Source organism: Mastacembelus armatus, chromosome 2 (assembly GCF_900324485.2).
Source record: "Mastacembelus armatus chromosome 2, fMasArm1.2, whole genome shotgun sequence".
Classification (NCBI taxonomy): domain Eukaryota; kingdom Metazoa; phylum Chordata; class Actinopteri; order Synbranchiformes; family Mastacembelidae; genus Mastacembelus; species Mastacembelus armatus.
Window position 1 is genome coordinate 6,616,832 of NC_046634.1, and position 21,953 is coordinate 6,638,784.

The 21,953-nt window shown below is 41.4% G+C and overlaps 1 protein-coding gene across 1 annotated transcript in view; it reads left to right on the forward strand.

Annotated features, from left to right (window-relative positions):
* The window catches only part of ptgfrnb (prostaglandin F2 receptor inhibitor b), a 47,309-nt gene that overhangs the window by 22,006 nt on the left and 3,350 nt on the right, over window positions 1–21,953 (forward strand). Inside the window, exons 6-14 of the mRNA XM_026301845.2 lie at window positions 532–678; window positions 792–952; window positions 1,261–1,381; window positions 1,912–2,131; window positions 2,222–2,409; window positions 6,181–6,288; window positions 20,292–20,478; window positions 20,580–20,698; window positions 20,895–20,945. Coding sequence (XP_026157630.1) covers window positions 532–678; window positions 792–952; window positions 1,261–1,381; window positions 1,912–2,131; window positions 2,222–2,409; window positions 6,181–6,288; window positions 20,292–20,478; window positions 20,580–20,698; window positions 20,895–20,945 — 1,302 coding nt within the window. The remainder of the gene's footprint in view (window positions 1–531; window positions 679–791; window positions 953–1,260; window positions 1,382–1,911; window positions 2,132–2,221; window positions 2,410–6,180; window positions 6,289–20,291; window positions 20,479–20,579; window positions 20,699–20,894; window positions 20,946–21,953) is intronic.

Genomic DNA, 21,953 nt, shown 5'->3' on the forward strand with positions numbered 1-21,953 from the left:
GTGGTTTTGAGTTGGGCTTTTGTTGTTTGCTTAGAACTTAATGTGTTTTGTGGAGTGTGGTAGTGCTGACAAGTGACTCACGGTGTCATATTCAGCCACAGCGGTTTCTGTCACCTGTCCCCTCTCGGTCCAAATAAGGATTTTGTTTCTTGATGATCTGACAGAGACTGATAAAAGCATCAAACTGTTCTGTCCTGTATCTGTAGCAGAACTGTAGAGACTTGCGGGGTCTCGTTCTCTTAATGGAATTAGCCATCTGTCTATAGCCACAACTGTGTGTTGGTTCATAGCAGTAATATTCCAGTAAAGATCCTGCACAGACACTAATTGTGGGTGATCAGCAAGCTGCACAAATTGAGGTAGAACCTTTCAAATGAGTTCAAAACCCAGAAGAATTAGTTATCAGATGACTCACCAATGCTGCTGAATAATTAAGTAGCCTGTTAATCCTTCTGTCATAGAAAACTTCCAAATTACTTTCATCAAAGTGAATTTAATTCTTTAATTTAGTGTAATTTTTTTTCTCCCCAGAGCCGAGCTTCAAGCTGACCCTTGAACTCACCCTGAATCCACAGATGACGGCTCAGACCACAGAGCTGGCATGTCATGTGACCAACATTTCTCATTTACCCCCGGGAAGCCGACTGGGTGTCACCTGGGTGCACACCACACTTCCTGGTACTTTAACCTCAGCCTCACAATCTCTGATATGTTTCTCTCTGGAATAATTTGAAGTGAGAAACCAAATTTCAGACTTACTCATTGTCTTCGATCTGTCCAAACACCTGCAGCCATAGGGGACGATCCTCAGACCTCAAATCCTGTTGGCTCTCTGGATGGCAATGGCAACCTGCTGCCAGGGCCAAAGTATTCTGACCGGCTGAAGAGCGGTGTGATGTCTCTGTCCAAAGTGCAGCCCAACACATTCAAACTGCAGTTCCTCCACACACAGGTAGATGTTTATGGATCGTCTTTTGGCTTGAGTCATTTTAGAATAGTGTGTTTAGACACCTGACAATATATGTACGATATTTCCTACAATACAATATACTGTAGTCACTTTACTCCAATGATGTCCATATACTGTACATACCCATAGGCACATTTTGTATATACTTATATATCCTTGTATATCTCACATCTGGCTACTGCTGGCTCTCTGCTGTGTACTGTACTTACTGTTGCAACAATGCAATTTCCCCATTGTGAAACAAATAAAGGTTTTCTTATTCTTATTCTTATATTCACTTTTATCTGCAGGAGATCGACATGGGCCTGTATGTTTGCACCGTGTCTGCATGGAGTGTTAGCAGCCAGGGAGACCTGGTGAAGACTGCAGAGTATAAAAGCTCACCGCAGACTGTGCGATGGGAAACCCAACGTATGGAAGCTTCATTTCTCTGCAGTTTATTAGTTTATTATTTACTGGTACTTTCAGGTTGGAAGAAATTCAGAAACATAATGATGAACATGCATTCATGATTAAGAAAACACCAACCAGTCATAGTAACACTGCTGTTAAATAAGCTCTACTGTCTTGATATCATTACCCGACTTCATAAAAGATCCCATCATCATAACAACAGACCCCTTATTGTTTCAGACCACACACACCCTCTCTCTCTCTCCCCCCTCCTCTTCTCTCTATTTCAGTGCCACAAGCTGAACTTAGTGCCCTCAATTTAGTTAATTGAACCATGATGTAACGCCTTTGCTGTGTGTGCGTGTGTGCGTGTGTGCGTGCGTGCGTGCGTGCGTGCGCTCTCCAGCATTAAGTCAGAATGAGTTCATGGTGTATCACTTCTGTTGACCTCTGCCTGGGATTTCCCCCCTCAAACAATCTGCTGGGCTGGACAATGTCTTCCTTTAAGTCTGTTTATCATCTGACTAACAGACTGGTGGTACTTTCAGGTCCGTCTCTAAACGTTGTGGCCAAACCTCTCCGTCAAGCCTCAGCAGGTGGGGCTACCTTTGAGATGAGCTGCACTGTGACCACACAGAATCTTGGGGAGCCGGGCTTCTCCGTGCTCATCCAATCGCAGGAAAGCGAGCAGAGCAGCGTGAAAACCATCATGACTCTGAGCCCTGACAACGTCCTGCAGCACGGAGGGGCCACAGACCCCAACAGGAGGTACATACCTGGAGACGTGTACACACTACACTTAACCTTTTAAGAATTTTAATTTGAAATGTATTTATCTCTCTCTCTCTGTCCACTCAGGGACAATCTGGTTCTGACAAAGTCCGGTCCAGCAGAGTTCCGGTTCCGCCTGGTCGGTGTCCAGTTGATCGACAGAGGTTTCTACTGGTGTTACATCACTGCATGGACCAAACAGCAGCCAGGACAAACTTGGACCAAAGCTACAAATGCAGAGTCAAACAAACTCAGGATCGACTTCCAGGAAAATGGTGGGTCATTGGCAAAACCGAATTCTGAATAATTTACGATCTCAGTACTGATTGTGTGCTCAATAGTGCTGCCAGGACTGACTCACTGGTGCTGTTCAGACACACAGTCATAGTACAGTATCATTAAAATGATCCAGGAGGCTCCAGTCTTAGTTTACCCTTCAAAATAAAACTTCACATGTGAATTTACAATGGAAAATCTCTTAAAGGACACACTTTGTTGATTTAAAGTTAAATATATCCCCTCTGCTGTTTGTCAGAGTGCTTCTCTTTGTTTCCCTTTTACTTAACCCTTTCTTCTACCTGTCGTTCATAATACAATATTTTTAAGATGTTCTTACTAAAGAACATAAGAGATGATGCTTTTTCATGCTGTAGTTTTTATCATTCATCCATTTTGGTCATTCAATCACTCAGCTTCATAACAAACTAACACTAGAGTAAACTAACGTTAATGTTCAGCACAGTAAACGTATGGAAGCTTCAACTAACGCAAACTAATGTTAATGTTCATCACAGTAAACTAACGTTAATGTTCAGCACAGTAAACTAACTTTAATGTTCAGCAAACTAATGTTAATGTTCAGCACAGCAAACTGACGTTAATGTTCAGCACAGTAAACTGACGTTAATGTTCAGCACAGTAAACTAACGTTAATGTTCAGCACAGCAAACTAACGTTAATGTTCAGCACAGTAAACTAACGTTAATGTTCAGCACAGTAAACTAACGTTAATGTTCAGCACAGCAAACTAACGTTAATGTTCAGCACAGCAAACTAACGTTAATGTTCAGCACAGCAAACTAACTTTAATGTTCAGCACAGCAAACTAACGTCAATGTTCAGCAAACTAACGTTAATGTTCAGCACAGCAAACTAACGTCAATGTTCAGCACAGCAAACTAACGTCAATGTTCAGCACAGCAAACTAACGTCAATGTTCAGCACAGCAAACTAACGTCAATGTTCAGCACAGCAAACTAACGTCAATGTTCAGCACAGCAAACTAACGTCAATGTTCATCACAGTAAACTAACGTCAATGTTCATCACAGCAAACTAACGTCAATGTTCAGCACAGTAAACTAACATCAATGTTCATCACAGTAAGCTAACCTTAATGTTCAGCACAGTAAACTAACGTTAATGTTCAGCAAACTAACGTTAATGTTCAGCACAGTAAATTAGTGTTAACTCATTGCAGTTATCCAGGAAATCCTGTCTGCCCTTGTGTTATCTATATTTCTCTGTACGTTATACATGGTGATAATGATAAAGATGCACCTTAAGCCCTTTGACACCCGCCACAGCCACTGGCCTACTTAAGTTTCTTTGATCTGACTGAAAAGTGGGAGAGGAGGAAGAGACAGAAGTGGGCTGATGAGGAGAGGATGAGTGGAAAGGAAAGGACATCGGGTGGAGCAAAGAGGAAGAAATGGTAACAAGGTGGAGGGAGAGGGAGGGAAAAAGAGGAGCAGGAGGAAAACTGAGGGACAGGAGGAGGACAGGAAAGAAATAATTGACAGTGAGGAAAAGAAAATGGAGTTAAGAAGGTGGATGAGAGGAGGAGGATGATGAGGAGAGGCATAGTGGAGCTACAATGAAACATGGGCTGAGGGAGAAAGGGATGTGGGGAGCAAATGCATGTTTGTGGTTTGCACTTCCTGTTTGTTTTATTATTATGTTATGTTTGTTAAATTATGATTTTAAAAAGTTTTGTAGCCCACATTTTATTTGAGTATTGCCGTGATTAACCGTTTAACTCTGTATTTGTCATCTGTAAATATCCAGAAACACGTTAAAAACAGATTAATAGGCATTGACCTGAAAGGTTCAGCAGAGTACAGGTCAAGCTCTACTGGCTGAGCCAAGACTGCAGTTATCAGTGGAAGTCAGGTGCTCCCTGTAGATGACTTGGCTAAAGACAAACGCAGCGTTGCTGAACCATCTGGGAGAGAGAAGGAGCAATGAGAAGGAAAGATGATGGTAAAGGACAGAAAGCTGGGCATTGAAATCTTGTCTTCTCTCCTTCTCAGGGGAGGGAAGGAGCCCTTGAGCATTACTTCTTCTGCTTCCTCTTTCTCGATCTATCACTTACAGCCCCCCCACCTCCCCTGGCTCTCCTTCTCTCTGTGGGACATCTTCAAAGTGAAGCCCTATGGCCAGTGAGCCAGCTGCACAGATGTGCACCGCTGCTTTCCTCTCTCTCTGCTGCTGTGTGCACGTTTGTGTGTAGTCTTCAAGTGTTCAAGTGTGTGTACCCAGCTCGAACATTTTGAGCTGACCCCACGCAGAGCAACTGACCCAACACACACACACACACACACACACACTTACTAAGCATTCAGGCTTCTAGCTGAGCAGTTTTCATGCACTCCTTTACTTGCCCTGGGGGACGGAAGCTCTGTGCACTCACATACACTTGTGTGTGTGTGTGTGTGTGTGTGTGTGATAAGCAAATCCACCAACTGGCAAGTCTCCCAAAGTTCCAGCTGTGTGTTGAATGTTTCAGACGTACAGGGATCTTCTGTGAGGACATGTATGGAAATTCAAAGTTTCACCAGCAAATTGACTCTTTAGTAATTAAGTAGGTCAGTCATTTGTGGCCTCAGACTGGTGGGAAAATGTTCAAACCAGTAGCCCACACCATAGAAAGAGATACCCCGATTTATCTTCAGAGTAGAATAACCAGTGAAACACTGTGGTCTGCTGGATTGTAAATTCTGCAATTTAGTTAGTAAATGAAGAGAAATATCAAGAGAATAAATACATGATTACCTAAATGTGCTGCTGATACTTAAAAAGTCCCTTAAAGTAAATACAAAGGGATAATGAATTATTTCTTTTCTTAAATGTTCCTGTTAGACTTCAGAGACTTAGAGCTCACCAGTGCCAACACAACAAACACATTATGCAACTGGAGTGCATGTTGTATACTGCATGTTGTCTCAGGCAAAAATGTCCGAACATCTTATCTGACAGATTTTGAAAAGATCTACACAGAGAAAGCCACGGTAACACGACTTCAGCTGCTCCAGGCTACAAGTCAGCTGGATCACATGTATTTTGGAGTTCGTCTTAAAGACACAAATATTCATCTGAGACCCCCTAGTATGGTGGTCCATGGATATCTGTAGCTTTGTCATGTGTTTGCCTGCCAATCCATCTGTGTGCAAGAGCTCGAGTCTGTAGTGACCGTTGGTCTGATCAGGATGATTCCTAAGGATTGTGGAGCCTCCCCTCCCCTCGACCTTTGCTCCAATGCCACATATAAATTAATATTTCTTCTTGTGGGTGACTGCATGTTTCTGCTCCTTTGAGGATGAGCTGTGCATCAAACCCAAAGCTCTGGTTTTTATTCACCATTAGCTCACCAAGCTTTTATTTGCACTCCTGACAACCTTTATCTCTATATGGAGTGTTTATGAATATGTTAACAGATTAAAAAAATCATATGTTTAATTACTCTTTCATCTATTTTCGTCAGTCTCCTAATCTACACTACGGTTGTTTCCTCCGTGTTGGTTTCCACATATCAGAGAATCAGGCTCTGACTTTAAAGCAGTATTTACCGTCTGAAAGCTGAGCTGAAGCTCACATCTACTGTCATTCCTCTGGGACATGAATGCAGAATTATGGTATATGTAGGCTTAAAAACAGTCTGTGTTTAAATGAATCCTTTTGATCTCGGCCGGGTTTCTCTGATGTTTTCTGTCTGTGTCAAATGTTTTTCGAATAAAGCTCATATGAGCTGATGTGTTGCTGTTGCAGGCCCATCCTTTTCCATCTCCATCCAATCAGACGACACCAGTGTTTATCCGTTGAAAACAGCCAAGATGGAGTGCTCGCTCAGGGTCTCTGGATCCTCACCAAAGACTGGTATAGCACACACACACACACACACACACACACACACACACACACAGGTTGTAGATGTTTTCTCATAAATCAGTCTGTTACTGCGTCTGTTTTTCTCTCGAATTCTTTGAACCTGCACTTTTTTTTCTCCACACAAAGAAACGTAGCTGTACACACATTTTCATACACACACTCAGTAGTTTTGTTTCATTCTTCACCTGCCAACCTGTCAGCAACACTGTTAATGAGTGATGTGACTTATGCATTTCAAAATGAAACAGATTCTCTCTCTCTTGCTGTTAACACACACACACACACACACACACACAGCACTGTAAATTATTCCACTTTCTCCTGTGTTTGCAGCTTGAAATACTGACTACTTATTGTGCTGTAAATGGGAACATTTCTGTTCTACCTGCCTCATCGCTTCATTCTCTGATGTAAACTCATCACATGACATCATGCATTACTCACCACCTCCCCCCCTTCTTTCTGTCATTTCCCGCCATCTCTTCCTCTTTCTTTACCATCCAACATGTGTTTTCTACAGGGTGGGCCATTTATATGGATACACCTTAATAAAATGGGAATGGTTGGTGATATTAACGTCCTGTTTGTGGCACATTAGTATATGTGAGGGGGCAAACTTTTCAAGATGGGTGGTGACCATGGTGGCCATTTGGAAGTCGGCCATCTTGGATCCAACTTTTGTTTTTTCAATAGGAAGAGGGTCATGTGACACATCAAACTTATTGGGAATTTCACAAGAAAAACAATGGTGTGCTTGGTTTTAACGTAACTTTATTCTTTCATGAGTTATTTACAAGTTTCTGATCACTTATAAAATGTGTTCAATGTGCTGCCCATTGTGATGGATTGTCAATGCAACCCTCTTCTCCCACTCTTCACACACTGATAGCAACACCACAGGAGAAATGCCAGCACAGGCTTCCAGTATCCGTAGTTTCAGGTGCTGCACATCTCGTATCTTCACACCATAGACAATTGCCTTCAGATGACCCCAAAGATAAAAGTCTAAGGGGGTCAGATCGGGAGACCTTGGGGGCTATTCAACTGGCCCACGACGACCAATCCACTTTTCAGGGAACTGGATTGGTCGTCGTGGGCCAGTTGAATGGTCCCCAAGGTCTCCAGAACACATTTTATAAGTGGTCAGAAACTTGTAAATAACTCATGAAAGAATAAAGTTACGTTAAAACCAAGCACACCATTGTTTTTCTTGTGAAATTCTCAATAAGTTTGTGTCACATGACCCTCTTCCTATTGAAAAAACAAAAGTTGGATCCAAGATGGCCGACTTCCAAATGGCCACCATGGTCACCACCCATCTTGAAAAGTTTGCCCCCTCACATATACTAATGTGCCACAAACAGGACGTTAATATCACCAACCATTCCCATTTTATTAAGGTGTATCCATATAAATGGCCCACCCTGTATATTGCTTCTTCACAGTGAGCAGATAAAGCGCACTACAGACTTCCTCACTCGGTGCTTGTGTGTTGTTTTTTTTTGTTTTGGTTGTTTAGGAACAATATTGCAAAGACATGCAGAGCGAAATACCATTTCCTGTAGTGCATAGACATATCTGAGCATATTTCTTTGTACACTGTCCATGCATGTAATGTATGCCCAGACGTAAACATAATTGTTCATCCACAGCAGAGAAATACTGCAGGGTTTTTTTTGCGTTGGTTGTTGTGCAGTGTGCACTCACAGACAGCCTCACCACAGGAGGAAACTCCCCGTCAGCATCGCAGCTGATAGTGAAGTTATGCATGGACGTGTTCACTATGGGAACAACAAAGGGAAGGACAAAGTTAATGAGTAGTCTGTGCACATATATACTGTATTATCATTATTATCAGTAGTAGTAGTTGTGGTATTAGAAGTGTAAAAGTGTTTTTAGACATTAGGATATTTATTGTTGTAAACAAGCTTTAAACTCAAAGGTGTGGTTGATCCAACGAGTTTGAAATAATAACCAGGACCAGAAAAGCTAAGCTCAGAAAAGTTAAGGCAAATTAGACACAACTGAGAGAAACAACCTATACACACAGAAGAAAACAGGAGGGTGGAGGTAGATTATGTGGAACCTTTTATGCATCGGTGCACAGGGCCTATTGTCCCATAATCCATCCATGTCTGTACAATGGAGGTAAATTCAGTGTATGGTGCCTATTGAAAAATTGAGTAGCAGTGGGTCAGAAACGGTGTCCTGGTTATTCTTCATAATCCACAGATGTGTTCACTGTGTGAACGGTTTTTGTTGGGACCACTAGAAAGTCTCTAGTGTGTGAGGTGTGTGTACCCTGTTGAACTTTGTTGGTCTTTTAGGTGGTGGCACTAGTTTTAGAGACAGAAAAAAACTAAAAACTGTTTAAAACCTATTGCACGGCTGTTTACCAAACGTTACACATGGTAAAAAACTCTGCATGTGGTTTGGATTATTTTAGTCTCTTCATAAGTTGTTTCCTGTGCAGTCGCTGTGACTCATGTTGTATCATGAAGTGTGTCCTGTGGGTTTCATGGTACACAGTAACTAAGTGACTAATAGTGATGCAGTGACACACTGGCAAATCATTTCTTAATTTCGCACATTTGTGAAAATGGGTTACACACTATATAAGTGAAATATTAAATTAATCCAGTAGCAGCACAGGTTGATGCACTATAAAAGGGAATTACTGACAAAGATGTTGTTGCCTGAGGACAAGATGGGCATCACTAGCTCCACAGTCACCCTGAGGTGCCCAGACAGTTTGCTCTCAGCACAACATCTGTTTCTACTTCGTATATTACTGTCAGCCTCTTAAGAAAAATTTGTTCAGCACCTCTTTGAATGTACGTACTTCCTTAATAATCACACTGAACTGAGGAGACAAAAAAATGTTCATTATATTTCAGATCGTCAACAAATTCAAAGATTACACCCAAATACACAAATAAATCTTTCAAAATGCCTCACAAATATACACAGTAGTTTTAGACTGAACACAGTAATTTGAAACAACTTGCCATTTGTAGTAGGCTTTTTTTTCCAGCAGGAGTAAATAGCATATTTGTTGGGGACTATTTTCAGCTGCGGATTAATAAACAGTATACACAGTAGGACTATGTATGAGGAGTAGTGTGTGTGGTAATGAAAGAACATATGAACCAGTACAACACTGTGGCTTGTTGATGTGTTTTTGATGATTTTTGGAACAAAGGAGCTCTGTGGATGAGATAACATTTTTTTGGAAAGGCTGAGTAACAGTGGTGGCCGAAAGTGTGACTAGTGTGAATTACAAACAGGTTAAACATTGGGTAACGGACCAATTAGCTAACTGGTATCAAGTGACATGTACTAACAAAGGAGCGGTGTTTATGTTGAGTCAGTTTGGACAACGGCCAGGCCTTCACTTCCTTAGGTGCTTTCACCCACATGTACACACACGATTGAAGAGATTTTCCCTGGGTGTGACAGCGTGTTACACTAGAATGATGCATGTTTGTCCCTGCTGCATGTTCAGATCGCATGTCAGTGCAGTCATTCCAGCTGATAAATGATTGATTACTTACTACCTTGCCTTTATAGCTCATTGTTCACAATAAGACAAGAGGGGAACTGAGGAAAATTACTGAAAAGGTTGAGCAACAGTAGAGAGAGTGTGTGTGTGTGTGTGTGTGTGTCATTCTTTAGGGATGGCTGTAAACAGCTCTCCTGTTACAGCTTGTTTTTCTGATCAGCATGGTGAAACACTCATACTAATAACACCCCTCATTTCTCCTCATTGCTGAGTGATCGAATTCACTGAGAGGCAGTTTTAGCCTTTTCTTAGTGAAGCCCTCGAATACCAATGGGTAAATACATCACTGTGTGTGTGTGTGTGTGTGTGTGTGTGTGTGTGTGTGTGTGTGTGTGTGTGTGACACACGAGAAGCCCCTTCCTGTGTAAGATTACTAATTACTCTTCTCTAGAGCAATGCTAGGTTTCTACCGGTGGTATCTATTATTGAGTAGAGTCACTGGTCACTGGTGGTTGGGTTAGGCTGACACTTTCTGTTCTTTACCAATTGGTAAAAGCTGCTACACAGTATATTCTATTCAATTCAATTCAATTTTATTTGTATAGCGCCAAATCACAATACAAATCATCTCAAGGCACTTTACAAAAACTAAAACTAAAAACCCAACAATTCCCTTATGAGCAAGCACTTGGCGACAGTGGAGAGGAAAAAACTCCCTTTAACGGAAGAAAAAAAAAACCTCCAGCAGAACCGGGCTCAGTCTGGGCGGCCATCTGCCTCGACCGGTTGGGGTGAGTGGATAGAGCAGAGAGAAAAGAACAGCAACAATAAACAACAAATAGACACTGCAGGTTGGTGGGACCAGTAACTGCACATCAGCGATAAACAGCTCCAGGACCAGGGACACCTGCAGAAGGTACAGAGAGAGGGAGAGAGAGAGGGAGGGAGAGAGCACAAACTAGAGGAGAGAGAGAGCACAAGGTTAGTAACATTCAATGGTGGAATATACATGAGGTGGGAGAGAAGGGGGGGGTTAGGGTAGGGGAGCTCAGTGCACCGATGGTCCTCGGGCAGTCTAGGCCTATAGCAGCATAACTAACTAAGGGATGGTTCAGGGTTGCCTGAAGCCAGCCCTAACTATATGCTTTGTCAAAGAGGAAGGTTTTAAGTCTAGCCTTAAAAGTACAGAGAGTGTCTGCCTCCTGAACCCAGGCTGGGAGCTGGTTCCACAGGAGAGGAGCTTGATAGCTAAAGGCTCTGCCTCCCATTCTGCTTTTGAGAACTCTGGGAACCACAAGTAGACCTGCACTCTGAGAGCGAAGTGGTCTATTGGGATAATATGGTACTATGAGGTCTTTAAGGTATGAAGGAGCTTGATCATGAAGGGATTTATATGTGAGAAGAAGGATTTTAAATTCTATTCTATATTTTACAGGGAGCCAATGAAGAGAAGCCAATATAGGAGAAATATGATCTCTCTTGCTAGTTCCTGTCAGGACTCTGGCTGCGGCATTCTGGATTAATTGGAGGCTTTTTATTAAGATATTAGGACATCCAGATAGTAATGAGTTACAGTAATCTAGCCTTGAGGAAACAAACGCATGGACTAGTTTTTCTGCATCATTTTGAGACAGGATGTTCCTAATTTTGGAAATGTTGCGCAGGTGAAAGAATGCAGTTCTAGAAATTTGTATATGGTGATACTGATATGATGATAAGATTTCTCATAATAGTTGGGCTCTCCCAGCCTTTCCTCAAACACCAAAATGTCCCTAACCTGCCTGGACTTCAACATAAGGAGCGAGAACAAATGGACAAGAGGGACCATTTCCAGATTTGTCCTTTCATGAGCTTTATGGCTTCATAATCATTAGAGCAAAGATATCTAATGATCAGATTAATGGATCGCTGTGGCACGTGCAGTAGACATCGTACGCTTGGTTCCAACTAACAGGATAAAAGATACCAAAGACTTTTAAGCAGCAGCTGGTGGTGACTGTTTCCCAGAAAAACATTGTGGTGCAGCTCCAGGTTTGGAAATGATTCATGGATTAGGGACTTTTAATCCACTATCAGGTATCAAGTGGAGTCACTTTTTCGTCAGTGTCCTGTCTGGATGGTTCCCATCAGAAATGAATATGGACAAATATGTCAAATATTGGGCATCTGTGTTAGTTTGTTTGTGTTGTTCATGTTCAGTTTAGAGTGGGTTAGATTAAGTAATGGAACAAGAGAGCCATCCTCTGTAGTTTACAGTAACTGGTTCATTATTTTAGGTCAGTAATTATTTATTAAAAACTGCTATTTCAGGAGCAGAATGTGTCTGTGTTTTTGTGTCTTTTTGACCCTGGGTTGTGTTTTGCTTTGATGTCTTATTTCAGTGTGCTGCTGTGTGCAAACATGCAGCATTCATTACTGCTGGAATGATTGGCATCTTATTGCAGTCATGTGCTCGTGAAAATGACATCACTGTTTTTCTCAGTTTTGAACCTCCGCCACTGAATCTATGACACTTTCTGTCATTTTAACACGTTACTGTTTTTTTTTTTTTCCTGATGAAATCCTTTTGTTAAAATAACAACATACCACTCTGTTCCTCCTGGGACAAAATAAAGCTTTGTTCCTTGCTGGTTCACACTTGCAGTCTCATGCTATCTCCTCTCAGCCTCCAAACAAGTCACCAGAGGAGCTGTAGTCTTTAGTAGCACAGACAGACAAGTGCAAGGCAGAGCTGATGGATAATTAGCAAATCTGAATTTCTTGAATTATCCTTGAGGTTTCTCGGTTTTTATCAGATAAATAAAACCACTGTGCTTTGGGTGAGGTCAGCTCAGGATCTTTTTTCAGTTTCACCTGCACCACCTGTGTCCCAGGTACCTGCTATTTATTCAGGTGTTCAGTAATGGCTGCCTTCGAAGTAAAGCAAATAACACTCAGACATTTCAGTGAAGAGAATATTGAAGTTTTATTTAAACAGGTGATTAACTTGTAGTTTAAAATAAATGTGTGGTAAATATAACTCTACATCCTTCTCTCCACTTTTGGCTCCTCTACTCATCGTTTTCTCCTCAGTTTCTCCTCCCTCCCTCCTCTCTGCTCTCACCAAATTACCCAGCTGTCTTTGCAGGGGCGACAGGCAGCCGTTAATTAGCCAATCTCACGCTCCGTTAGCCAGCCAGGGAGACAGAACGAGGTAGAGGAAGAATAGTCTGCGAGATGGAGAGAGAGAGAGGGAGAGAAGATGGAAGTGAATGGGCAAAAGTGCAGGGAGCTAAACACATTGTTAAAGCAAGCAAGAGTGGACGGGAGTGAATAGAGGAGGCAGTAAATGGAGGAAAAGTGGCTCGAGAACACCCTGCAAAGTTTCCTAAAGAGAGGGAAAAGGAGGAGAGAGGAGGAGGAGTGAATTGTTAGTGGTGAGAGGATGAATGGGAAGAGGTGTTGCATAGAGAGGGAGAGGAAGAGAGGATGGACAGTCAGAATATGAAGTGGTGAGAGTGGATGAGAGAAGGATCAAATGAGTCTCATTCCATTAACTGTTTCTAGTGAACTAGTAACATAAAAAACGTAACCTGAGTTCATTCAAAACTGGCAATTCAGGTTTGTTTCAGTGAGTGGGCTTAACAGTGTTTCTTGCTGCATTACCAGCAAAGCTATTAGTCTTAAAATGGTGATTTTGGACATTGTGTCCATCTGTCTGTCCAGCTCTAAAGATCCATTTGGAAAATCTCTGTCTCACAAGCAGCAGGACTATTCTGTGAGGTCGCCTGAACTATCCTGCTGCAACAACTTTTAGGCTAAATTTCCAATTTCCTGAAAATGTACCAGCTGCATGTCCATGAAATGTAGATTGAGCATATTTATTTCAAACTGAAACTAATTTCACATCAGGAGTGCCCGGCTGCAGCCATTCATGACATCTACTCCCTGAGAAGAGCTAATAATGTCGCCAAAGACTCTGGCCACCCTGGTTACAAACCACACATCCAGGCTGAAAAACTTTCCCAAGGCTGGTGCTCAAATGAACTCAGCTGTCCACTAAATCCTCCCTGCGGACTCTGTATGCCCTTTGTTTTTAAATGGTTCAGTTTCTTCAATTATGCATGCAGTAGTCTTTACTGTGGGCTGTTTATTAGACACTTCTTATGCCTTCTAGTTTTTATTTTTTTGCAAGATGCACTATTTATGAGTGAGTTACATTATGAGAGTTAATAGAAGTGAGTTATTGGTCTCCATCAGGACGAATCAACACCAGAAATATTAAGCATGTGTGGAAAACACATCTTGTTTGTTTAAACTGTCACCCAGCGGCTACACAGGGTCGGCCTGATTGGTGGCACTTACTGTTCCTCCTCCACTAACAAACTTCCTGAGGGGAAGTCCATAAGGCTCAGAGAACAGAGAAATGGCTATTGGCAAACAGTTCAGCGCTTTTTATCTTCATTTTTAATTGCTAGCCCTGAGTATGCTAGGTACAGCTTTAAAAAAGGATTCAGTCAGTCAGTCAGTCAGTCAGTCAGTCAGGAGACCATACTCATCCAAACTTCCCTCAGCATTTATACTGTTCCAACAATGATGCAGAATAACTGAAGCTGACATTATAAAAGTGATCAAATTCTGGTTAATTTGTGAGGTACAGACAAATTGTTAAAAACCCAAAGCTCTTTGTGCTGCTGGAAACGAGCGATCATTCAGATAAAAGTTTCAGGGAAGTTGCTCTGTAGTTGTTTGTTGTCAAAAATCATTTCTAATATTCAGTGGGCTCTAGATGACAGCAAAATATATCAGCACTACGTCTTCCTTTCAGGTGTTCTGCAGAAGCAAAAGCATAACGTCACCTGAAAGCATCAAAGGGATATTTATACTGTATTGAAGAAATAGAGCAAATGTTACCAACCAAGCATAAAGAGAGGAAGCATAGAGGGTTATAAAAGCAAGAAACAGTGGAAGAGAAGAGGAATGGACAGGGTGACAGTAAAACACAAATTGAAAATGTTGAGCAGATAGTCCTAAACAGCAGAGCAGTACCATCATTTTCACTCCATTAGGCCCTCCAGTTTAACAGGAATGGGAGAAGAGATGCAGCTTTAAAGGAATCTTCAGAAATGGCAGATTTCAGTGTGATTAGGCGGAAAGACTGTAGCTTTTAACACAAGTTTTCAGTGTGCAAAGATAAAACATCATGACCACACACAGAGGTTGTCTGGAGCTGCCAGTGCACGGTCTCTCTTCACATGTGCAACTTTGATAACTTCACTGCAGATGTAATTCACTGTTAACCCACAGTTTGATTCTTGTGAGGATGGAAAAACTAATCACATTGCACACTACTGTCATACTAATGAAGTTCTCTGGTAGTTTTTACACACAGCCTTTTAAAGATATCAAGTCTAGTAACAGGATTCAGCCTCTAAAATCTGAAAATGTAGGTTTTGGCCTAATGAAATCATCAGTGTAGTTCATCGGTCATACACTCAGAAGGCATCTGCATGTAAAACATGCCAAATATCCAGTAAAATTTGCATTCATTAGTGGAGGTCTTATTAAGCATGCAGCGAGTAACGAGGGAAACTTCGCTTCCCAGTGGCTTTGTTTCTGTGAGGCTAAATAGTGTTTTTATAGTGTTTAGTATTCCACTCTACTACTGCTGTCCTGCTTTATGGAGCAGATAACACACACACAGTTTCATTAGAAGTACTGGTGGTAATTGTCAGGCTTTTGTGTGTTTGTGTGTATGTGTGTGTGTTTCAGGCAGTTTTATGCCTTGGACTCTCCTCAAGGGATTAATCCAGAGAAATCCAATCAGACTGTCTTCATTTCCACAGACAGCCATTTTAGTTTTATTAGCTCAGACAGGAGCCAGATATTCTATTAGAGAGGCGCGGTAGTTCCTCCTCAGCCATCCAATCACCAGAAAGCATCGTCCCTCCCCTCCTGCATGCTGAAGCTCCTGCAGCACCTAAAACACTGTTATTAGTGATGAAGCTCGTTGTGAGCAGAGCTGTGACGCTCTGACAGACCACGCTGCCGTCAGTCACTCTGTCCGCCGGCTGCTCAGCTCATTACACCCACCGGAACCTTGACAGCTGGTTTTCTTAGTGTCATTTGACATCGCCATCTCACCATCTCTGTGCTACATAGTTCTAACATAAATACATAAAGTTTGTGATGTTCTATATTTATGTTGTTGTCAAATTCTCCCATGAAAACAACAAAAACTGTTGGTGAATGCTGACTGACGTCTTCCTTCACTATCTCACCGTTAAAACTGAATGTGTGTTAATCTGCTGCTGAAAATAGTCCCCAAAAATACACTCCTGACTCCTGTTTGATTGTTTGCCTAAAAAGGGAATTTCAGCATCTTAGATGGGATTTCTGTCTACTGTTTTGTATAGTGGCCACCATAAAAACACCAAAAGTTCCTCATTTCCTCATTTCATTTTTGTAAAAGTGGAAAGGCCTATCAAATGGCTTTTAAAGTTACATTTTGATCAAGAGATCTTTTTCCTTTTCGGTTTTATGAAATGCAGCAGGCTAAATTAATTAAGTCTCCTATGTTTGGTGTGTAGTCTCAGACAGACTCTCCTCAAAGGCATTTTGTGCATTTCTCTCAGTTCAACACACAGAAAGTGTCAGAAGTATTTGTGTGAGGAATAAAAAAGGTCCTGATGGAGAAGTTGACACACTGTTTGATGATCCAAGCATGTTTTTCAGCATATTGAGGAGCACACGGTGCACCAGTGATTACATATTACCAGGTTATTCTAAGCTGAACTACCAAAAAGCCATTTCACCAAACATTTTGCCTGATTTAATGTATAAAAAAAAAAAAATTAAAAACCCATTGATCACATTGTTTGTCAATTAGATCACTCGTGCATTTTGTCTTTACATGGAAAAACCTGTTGTAGTGTGCTTATGTAGCAATATGTGCTCACTCTTTTAGAGTTCTGTTTGCTGTGTTTGCAGAATAGCTGGTGCAATAAGACAACATGTACAGAGCCTGATCAAATGTTGATTGTTGGGGTAGGAGTCAGTGAGTTCATATAGGGGTAGGAAGGTCTGTATGGGGGACAGCAAGAGTGTGTGTTCAGCAGAGGATCAGCTGTGGGTATGAAGCCGTGCGTCATCCTGGTGCTGGTGGAGGATCAGATACCCCTGTAGCACCTCCCATGAAGAAGAGGTGGGGTGTCTACATCTCCGAACACACGGCTTGAGAGGTGTTCACATTGCTGTTGATTTATGGCTGGGCGATAAACAAAATCATCTCCTTAGTCTCTAAGAATTTTCAAATCCTCCTCCTCTCTCCTCATTCTCCGTCCGCTCTGCCGTCAAGAACAAAGGAAGTAGAGGATGGAGGCTAGCTGTGAGAAAGCAGAGACTTTCTAATTATAGCTCTGTTCCTCGAATATTGGTGTCGCTGCTGAAACGAGCAACAGAGTTCATGCGTCAGTCCTGTGGAATTATGCAAAGTGTGTCTTTGATCATCCCCAGCGATGTCAGACACTAACCTAGTGTTATCAAAACGTCAGAATGTCTTTTTACTGTCAGCTACGTGTTTTTTTAAATGATGTGATTATATAAAGATATAGTCATAGTGATTATATAAGGCATTAAAATAGTTTTTATACATCCCGTCATCATAACATATCTCTGTTCATGTACAAATCTTTAAATCTAACATCATTACAATAATGTTATTATGACTTTTTTTCTCAAAAATGATTTACACAAATCATTTGTCATTTTTGGAGCAAAAATGGTTTAAAATGGTTCCAGCCACAGATTTGAGAATTCAGTGATCTTACACTGGAGTCCTTGTTTTGACCTGTTGCCGATATAATCTATTCCTCCATCAGAAGCGTCAGTTCTGGACATGATTCTTACATGAGGTTCCTTTGAGTTCACACCTGAAAAGACCATTATTCTTATCTTCTCTTGCCTTGCACGTGAACTGAGCCTGTTTCTCCTGACTGATGGTTCAGGCTTGTGAAAGGGTCCAACCTGCGTTTTGCTGAGCACATGAAAGGGAGTGTAGTCATTGTGAGACTAACCTCACATGTGGACAACATGATGAAGAGGAAACAGCCTAAAACAACTTTCTCATCCTTCTGTCCAGGTTGGCAGCTAAATTGTTTTTCAGGGCATCCAGATTGATTTGGTCCACAATCACCATATTATTTTATTTTAAAAATAGAATTAAATTTTTACCTTATACTTTGATACATGTGAAAAGTGCTAGAATACTTTAAAAGTTTGGTGTTTAGATTCTTTGATTATTGTAATTTTCCGTTAAACTGTGAATGGTTCACAATGTTCAGCAGTCAAAAGTGATGAATGTTTTTTCTTTAACAGACCAGAAGCCAAAGATTAATTATACAATCATAGAACAGAAAACATATCCCTTAAAATCCATTAACCTGCTGCTGAAATGCTTCATTTTATTATCAAATTAGTTGCTTATTGATTAATCATTGCAGCTCTAAGCTGTAGCACGTGACAGACTTGGTTCCCTGCAGCCCTCCAGAGTGATGGCTGTCTCTGTGGTGCAGGGAGGAACCATGTGGGCTTTCTTCAGGATGTTAATGGGAAATCAGCCCTCTCACTTTGTCAGAACTTTACTCATCAGTTGATTCTGGTCAGCGAGTCTAGAGGCGTGTGTGTGCACATGTATGTATGTGTGTGTGGTCAGTCGACCCACTCACCCCCTCCTTCGGTGTCACTTCCTGTTTCCTCTGCTTTGGTTGGATGGATCGTTTGGCTACTTGTCTTCATGCAAAAAATACAGTGCCTCCTATCCATGCTGTCCCAGAGCATCTTCGTCATCACCATCATCATCCCCTACCACCGTCAGTTTAGCCTGATTTAATAGCATGGTGGAGTCTTCTTGGTATTTTTTGCAAATGTATTTACAATAAATTAGGGAATACTTAATATGAATTCCAATAAAAGATGAATTTACAGGTAATAAGTAGATAAACTATCATTTACATGAGATGATGTAGTAAATATGCATGAATCAAATATCAAAGCCTGAATCAACATGCAGCAGAGAAAACCGTGTCTTCTCCACTAAATGAGGATCAGTAGCGTTGATTTGACACAGTTACATAGTTACAAGGGTAAAAAAATGGAAGAAACCTGCTCCACAGAGTTTGGACTGGAGTGGAACATAAAGGGGCACTCTGACCAAAGCTTTCAGGTAATTATCATTATTACCATGGGACATTAAACCAAAACAGAGGCTAATATTATTACTACTACTACTACCAGTGCTGCTGCTGCTTGTACTACTGCTGATTTTTAATGATGTAGCACTTGAATATTAAAACCATTAGGGAAGCGAGGGAGAGAGAAATTGAGATGTGATTCATTATTCTGCTCTGGGTGAGATCACTCCCCTCCTCTGTTTTTCTCTTCATTGTATTCACTCCATTCTCCTCTTTCTTCCTCCTCATTTCTCCATCTCTCGCTCTTGCGTTTCCCCCCCCCATAATTGTTTTTCATCATCATTTGTCTTTTTTTTCCAGCATTGTCGTTGGCAAATGTTCTCTTTATTTTTTCATCAGTATCCTCTATTTGTCTCTGAAGTGACAGAGGATGACTAAGGCTCCATGGGGTTTTTATTGTGCTTCACTGAGTGTGTGTATGTGTGTGTAGGAGGTACAGTGCTAATAGTCCCTCTCTCGCTGACAGACTAATGACTAGCTTGTGCTTTTCTGTCTCTCTCGCTCCTTTTCTCTCTCTCTCCCTCTCCCCCTACATCTTACTTTTGGAAATAATTAGCTTGCTTGCCCCCTTTCCAAAGATTACATCTATTATCACAACTCCTCTATGGTTCCTGTTTTCTTTCTTTTGTCATCACAATTCTTCTTTTTGTGACACGTGTCCATCTCTGTCTTTAATCTTCTCTGTTCCTGTTAGAGAAACAGCAGCCTTTGTGTGTGTGTGTGTGTGTGTGTGTGTGTGTGTGTGTGTGTGTGTGTGTGTGTGTGTGTGTGTGTGTGTTTTAATGTGGTGATAATGGAGTTGTTCTGTGGGTTTGGACTGATTCTCCTGGGTTTGGGATTTCTTTTGTTCTGTAGTTACCATAATAAAATTAGGGCTGCGTTCTACATCCAAAAATAACACGCTCTTCCTCACTTTCCAAAAGGTAACTCTGTAAATGTGGTGTGTACTCTATGGTAATAATAATTACAAGTCAAAGTGTCATAATACCTCATATTTCACTCTATGACAGTGTTTTCCTCCACATTTTAGTAATAAATATAGCAACGTCTACTAAAGCATAACTGTATGCACGCTGTTAAGCACAGTGAAAAACAGTTTATTCTTTCCTGGTACCTTCCTGGGACATTTGTGCGTCTTCTGTGGTGTCAGCAGCTCAACAATCTGACCAATGACTTTTTAACAAATTCACAAAAACAATAATGCCTATGTGTTGTTTAACGTAACACTGCTTTTTTTTTTTTTTGTCTGTCTGTCTCAGATGACCTGGCGTATGAGGTGCGCTGGTTTTTCACCAGGCTGCGTGGTGGACAGACAACGATCCATGTGGCCAGCATCGACCGCTTTGGTGTTGTGAAGACAGACACTCGTAACTCATCCAGTGAAATTTCAGTAGAGCGTACAGACACACACACCTTTCTGCTGAACATTTTCGGCACTCAGGACAGGTGAGTGTGCATATTTAATTCTTTGTGCCTGTTATCCCTGTGGGCCTGAAGCTTCACACTAGTATTTGACTGTGTGTGTGTGTGTGTTCTGTGGTCTCCAGTGACAGTGGGGAGTATTACTGCGTTGCCACTCCCTGGTACCTGTCGGCCTCAACAGGAGCCTGGACTCAGGCTGGTGAGCTGACGTCATCCAGGGTCTTCCTCACTGTCCGATTCGCTGGTGAGGACTTCCTTACATTTCACACTAATGCAGCTAAATTTGAATTAGGAAAACTGAATTAGCTAGTGTGGTGTGAGTTTATGTTAATATGCACGTAATTAAACATGAAATGAAAAAGAAGAAACCACAGATGTCTGGCCTGTAGTGGATCCACATATTAAACAACAAAACCCTCTTTTTCTCTCTTCTTCTGCAGTGTGGGACTCTCTACAGTTACCTCTTTTATATGGTGCCTCAGCCTCAGTCGGTAACGTACCATTCCTACATCCTCAAGTGAAAGTCATTGATGTATTATGGAGTTTTAGCTTAAGTAACTTTAATTGTTATGCTATGTATTTATCTAGGAAGTGTTCTAGATAATCTACTGATAAAATAAATAGATAAAATACAGTTCTACCTAGTGTTTTCTAATTATAAATATAGCTGGTTGTGTGTGTGCATTTACCCAACAATAGTGCAACTAAACATTATCAACATCTTGTTTTTGCAGTAAGGAATGCAAGGCGAACTTAAATGTTGAGGTTTAAATGTGGCTTAAATAAAGCAGCTGTGCATCTGCACAGTGTCACTGAAACTGGATGAAAAGGAGACACTGGCCAATAGACCATGGGGACTCTTACTTTGTGCTGCTCAGCGGTTCCCTAACTGACAGTGCTGTGCTCATGCTTATTTAGGACAAGTGTCTGACAGCTGGCATTGTCAGTGCACAGTGGATTTAAATAAGACAGGAATCGGAATTTGACCAGGCTTAACAAAGCAGAAAAAAGAAGAAACAAACTCTGCTTTAATTGGCACTGATGCTGGTCTTCCATTAATAATGTCAATCTTTAGAGCCAAATGAATTTACTTTGGAGAGTTAGCGATTTGAAAATATTGGCTTTGTGTGGATGGCAGGCCAAAAAAGCTGCTAAAGAAACATAGTGTGAACATGGCTCATAAAATACTAAATATGACTCCTGCTTTCACCAAATAGTGGCAGGTAGTAAGGAGAGAATGAAAGATGAGGAATCTCTGCACATCGGCCACATCGGCACATCAAACCAGTGCCACGATGAGATGGGATGTGGTTTGGAGCGTGCAGTTAGGTTTTTAATGAACCTCATTAAAAAGCTTAAATATTAAACAGCAACAAACGTCCAGGCCTGGTTACTATATCAATGAAGCTAGAGCAGCTGCACACTTCACCCCAGACCATCACAAAATACTAGACCTAGAGCAGGGCCCTTCTGGGGCCAGGACCTGAATGTCGGCCTTG